The sequence below is a fragment of the Miscanthus floridulus genome, chromosome 18 (genome assembly GCF_019320115.1).
Source record: "Miscanthus floridulus cultivar M001 chromosome 18, ASM1932011v1, whole genome shotgun sequence".
Lineage (NCBI taxonomy): Eukaryota > Viridiplantae > Streptophyta > Magnoliopsida > Poales > Poaceae > Miscanthus > Miscanthus floridulus.
This window is the reverse complement of record NC_089597.1, coordinates 73756508-73761890: the sequence shown is the minus strand read 5'-3', so window position 1 is coordinate 73761890 and position 5383 is coordinate 73756508. Positions and strand designations below refer to the sequence as shown.

The window sequence follows — 5383 nt, the reverse complement described above, 5'->3', positions numbered from 1 at the left end:
GATGATAAACCAACCCCCTTCGGATGGTTACTGCCAGACTGAGTTTGGGCCTTTTGCTTGAACGCGGACTCTGGGCCGGTGCGGCGAGTGCCGAAGCCTGGCCGCTCTTCCAGTCTGAGCTTGCTCTGTTGCTTCTCGAACACCCGTCTTCTGGTGTAATCCTGACTCCGGCATCTTTTCATCATGAGCTGCGACTATGACATCCCCCATTTCTTGAGATCGAGCTTGCCCCAACCAGGTGTAGCTGCGAAACGCCTCTACATTAGCACATCCTCCCTAGTGCCTAAAGAAGATGAGACTATGACATCCCAATGTTTCAACAATCGAGTAATCTATCATTGATCTATGACGTTCTCCATAAGATGGGACATAAACTTTTACTTGGAGTTTACTTTTATGACAAATTTTAAATCATCACGAGAAACTTCACAAACATATGTACTAGAAATATTATGACAAAACACTTTCCTCACATTGTGTGTGTCACAAAATTGTGGTATAGAACAGGTCAACTAGGGTCCCACATGTAAGACAAAGTAACCATATTTAGAGTAAATGGTAGGCTTACCAAACGCTCCATTTTTGGCCTACTCAACCTGACCTATTGGGCTGAGATGTAGTGTTGGGTGTATTATATGTTGGGGGCCTCTACTCTTGTGTTTAGGGTCCAATTACTTAGCCTAGAACTGCGAATAATATTTAGGGCTCATTTATAGCCTTTTTTTATGGCCCCGTTCGCTTCGCTGAAAAAATAAGTCGAAACACTGTTTCGGCTGATTTATTGTGAGAGAAAAATATTGTTTCGGCTGAAAAAAAACAAGCTGAAAAGTACGGATTATAAGAGAAGCAAACAGGGAATATAAAAACATCCCCCACCAGGGGAGGAGCCCCACCAAGAGCTTGCAAATAATAATTAGAGCCCATTTATAGCCCCTAGTAGCTGTTGGATCTTAATAGAAAATAATATAGGAAATGTGTGCATGGCTAGAGTAGATGCTGATGATTCTTGGTTTCTGAAGCCTTTGGCTAGCACTTATGCAATTGTTGTTCGACAAAGTAAAAAGTTGAGTCATTGAGTATTTGAGTGCAAAACTATTGATTTATGAGGGAAATAGTTAAGCACATAATGCTGTTCTTATGCCAGAAATATTTTGCGTTCAGTTTAGTAGTGTTTTTGGGTGCTAGCTAGGATTTAAGCTTCAAGTAGATGTGGTTGTGAATTCGACCGTTTAGTTCATCTACCTGCCCTGTGCCTGATATAGAACGTCACCCAGAGGTTATGCAATTACAGGCAATATGCACACTACATTTGCGTATCTTTTTCAACTAACTTCTCTTTAGTCAATGGAAAGAAGGACTTCTTTTTTGGTTGAGATCAAAATGTATTGCGCACTACACTAAAGGACATCTCCGCCCCACTTGATGAGCCAGTATTGCAGTTGTAGAACAGAACAGCAAAAGAATAGGAAAAATTACACATTAATCGTCAACCTCTACTTCATGCCTGGCAGCAGCAACCCTACTCAGTGGTGACGGACTTGTACACTTGCTGCATGGCCTCTCTGAACCTGTCGATGTCCAGCGTGACGTTCTGGCCCTCGAGGAAGGTCTCCCAAAGTTTACCGGTGCGCTCTATGGAGACTGGGTCGGTAAACACCGGATGGTCCCTGGGGTACTTGTACTTGAGCGTGGTCTCCTCCGCGTTCACCTCGTATTCGACGTAGTGCAGTCCCATGTCTGGCACCGGGTTGCCGAAGTCGAACCGGCATGGGTACTTCAAGTTTCCCCACGGGATGATCTGCACTATGGTGCCGTTGTGCGGCAGGAACACCATGTTGGTCAGCCCAGCGCCGTGCACGCCCACCATCACGTCGCACGAGTTCACCACCGCCGCGATCTTGGCCATGTCGCGGACGTCCTCCGGACCCGCAGCAACGACCTCGAAGCCGAGATCCACAACGGCGGCGATGGCATCGGCTTCGTTCGTCACCGCCCTCGAGTGGCGCCGCAGAACAAAGACGAGCCGAGGCTTGCGTCCACTGCTCCTGCTTACGGGTGTCGTCCATGCCCGCCGCAGCGAGAAGACGTCCCGGAGGAAGTCCCGGAATCCCATCATGGTGTAGCCGTTGCGGGAGAGGGCCGGGTTGATGCCAAGTATCCTGTGGCTCTCAAGCCCGACGTGCGCCGACGGGAAGCAACGCACGGCGGTGTCGGCGTCGAAGTCTATGACCGGGTAGATGGATAGTGCGGCCAGGATCGGCCTGAATTTGGCCACCCACTCAGGCTGGTAGTCGGTGACGAGCAGCTGGACGTGGCCGTTGTACTCACGGGCTGTGATGTAGAGTGGCACAATGAGGTCAGTCATGGCGTGGAAGAAGTTCTTGCCGCAGCCGCCGGTAGAGAAGACCACCGTTGGCACGTCGTGCCTCACCGTGCACTTGGGTGGGATAACGAAGCTGTAAGGCTCTGGCGCGGTGGACCGTATGGTGACCTCCCGAATCCTTGCCATGGTCCCTTGCTCCCACTTCCGCGTGTACGGCCGGATTGTGGTGGTCGAGTTGTTTGGGTTGAAGGTGGATGATGAAAGGACATAGACAGTGCCGGCTTTGCCATGGATCCGCAAGTCACCTTCCATTCTGCAGGTGTCTGAGTGACGATGGCTCCAGTTGCAGGTTAGCTTGCTCCTGCTTGTCGGTGGTTCTGCTACATCTGCATACCACACAAGACAGATTAGAAAATTCTCTAATGCCCGTTTTGGTTCAGGAATTGGAAAATAATCTAATAATGAAATGGGAAGCACTTTTTAAACATTGGTTTCAATTCATGGGATCCAAACATGCCCTAAAAATAATTATTGTTACCATTTTCAGCCAAAATTATTGCATTCATTAGTTGGCAAACTGTGAAAAACATGACAAATAGCCCCTCGTGTAATGCCGAAACAGTAATCAAGCTAAATGGGGAAGGCCAATTGTACCTGAATTTCTCAAAGAACCATCTTTTGCCACGTTTGTGGCAAGAATATGATTTTGTTGGTTGTACTCTGCAGGAAATGAAACTGGATTAATATCACATATATAATGATAAGGGTCAAAGCTTTTGCCGTCCCTTCGAAAAAAATAATGATAAGGGTGACACTCCAACGTAATGCAAACGGAAGACATTGTATATATATGTTAAATAAACATAATATAACTATTTCTTTTTAATTAATAATGAATGCTCTATCCGACGGCTGTGGTTGAAGTGGCGACAACTAGGAAACAGAGTAACAGACTACTTGCTTACTGCTCAACATGTTCTGCAGATTGAAGTGCGTAAATCCATGGTAGGGATTCCAAAAGATTGCTCAAAAATGCGCTGTATGATGGTTAACATAACAGTTGTTTGCCATACATACCTTTTGCAGATTCTGCGTCAAGTGATTGTTGCTGCCGACTTGCACTATCCAAACCTTGAACATATAGGCACCATTATGTGTCAAGCATTTCACATCGAGATGTAGATGAAAGCAGAGAGTTCAGTATACAATCTTATAGCTTACCTAAAGATGAAACTCTCTGAACCATTTCATTTGTTAATTTGTCAAATCCGGTCTCCTTAACTGCAGAGAGCCAAGGTGCAAAGTTTTGTAAGTGAGCTGTTTTTAGATTCATTAAAGCCTATTGTCAGAAAGCTTGAAATGGTAAAGCATACATTTCCTCTAAAAAATGTATCTCATTTTACTCTAAGTAATAAACATAAAAATTCCTATGTGTTCCCTAAACCTTCAACTGTATATATACTGTAAGCACTACTGTGGGTTTTCGAGAATATTTTGGAGGTTCAGCACAATTAAACTGAGGGCTCTTTGTCATGTAAAATCAAAGCATAAATGGCCAAAATGCCACTCTGCATTCATGAAAGAGAGGAGAGCAGCAAAATCACACTAATGGTAATCAGGAGAGATGAAACAGAGAGGAGCTGATATGGAATTGACTGGAAGGTAGGATGACTTACAGCGCGCACCCTGCGGCAGTAAGTTAGTCTTGATCACAGCCAGAACTAGAAGAGGAGGCAGAAGGAGCCACAGTGCCGGCCATCTTCCGCCGCTCCCATGCTGCTGCTTCGTTTTCTCGTGCCGCCTCATCGTCTCGCATAGGCTCTTGCAACAAACCTCTGAAATGCCTTGCACTAGTACCAGGAGCTAACTCGCAGCTTATTGAGAAGCATGCCATTCTTTTATCGCATATCGATCCGTGCTTTGAATTGGGAGCTCAACAATCTAGGGGCTGACTTGCTTGTGCGCAGCATTTAATCCCACGCACATGTATGCACGCTAATAGCGTCGACGTATAGAAGAGGGAGCTAATTAGTAAAAAGGATCACTGCAGAGCAGCGTATTTTTATTCCTAGTTCCAGTGTCTTGGAAAACCACCATTAATTTAGCAGCAACCTGCTGAGCCACCGACGGTTATTAACCCTGTTTGGATAGTGGGACTGTTCTTAGACCCCATTTGAATTCAGGGACTAACAACTAGATGTCTAATTTTAGTCCCTTTAAAAATCCAATTTGTTAGGTTAATAGGTGGACTAATTTTTAGTTAAACATTGTTGTTAGTTCACTAGCTGGCCAAAACCTTACTAGGACTAATTAGTCTATCATCCTGTCCTTTCGCATGGGCTAGAATTCTATAAGGCAAATGTATCAATTATTGTTTAGTAGTTGTTACTAATAAGAATATTTATATTAATTTGTACTTTTTTTCTCTTCGTTCATTTTCTAACATAATATGCACAATAGATAGTTTGCAGTCTTTATTTATACGATCGTAACAAACTTAACGACTGATCTATACATTTTTAGTTTGTATCTATAGTGTTTTCTTTGTGCAACATCCAATATGCATTTAGTTCAAACCTTAGCTTTAATTATGTGTTTGCAGCTAAAATATTATGATGTCGTGAATCTAAATTTTGACTTTTCAAATTTTATCTCCAATTGCTAGTTTGCTATAGTTTTATTATTCTCAAGTTAAGTTGAAATTACTATGCTTATTCTATCCTTTTGTACCTTTTAAAGATAAGAATCTGATATCATAACATGCACATTTAAGTAATACGATGGCATAAACAGTCATTTAAAACTTGCATCACGTTGCACAGGATCAATGGTAGAGGTTGAAGTAAAATCTAGGACGGGTAGCGGTACTAACCTCAATTGGATATTAATATTTAAGGTTTATAATAATGCTTTACTCTACGTAGCAGGAAGATATAGCGACCTGTGGGCTGCTTTAATCTCCCCCTACTTCTCTAAGATAATTGAATTTTCTTATCAGGAAATATATGTAGTAATGGTTATGCTATCAATCAATACATATATGTCAAACATTGTTTTGTT

At 43.3% G+C, this 5383-nt stretch overlaps 1 protein-coding gene across 1 annotated transcript; it reads right to left on the bottom strand.

The window, feature by feature from the left end:
- Positions 1–1519: 1519 nt before the first annotated feature.
- Positions 1520–4129, bottom strand: LOC136519576 (alpha-1,3-arabinosyltransferase XAT3-like). The gene is made up of 5 exons (XM_066512960.1): positions 4000–4129; positions 3545–3604; positions 3401–3454; positions 2978–3043; positions 1520–2709 (listed from the first exon to the last, which is right to left on the bottom strand). The coding sequence occupies exons 1-5, from the start codon at positions 4127–4129 to the stop codon at positions 1520–1522; spliced, it is 1500 nt and encodes a 499-aa protein (XP_066369057.1).
- Between the last annotated feature and the right edge of the window lie 1254 nt (positions 4130–5383).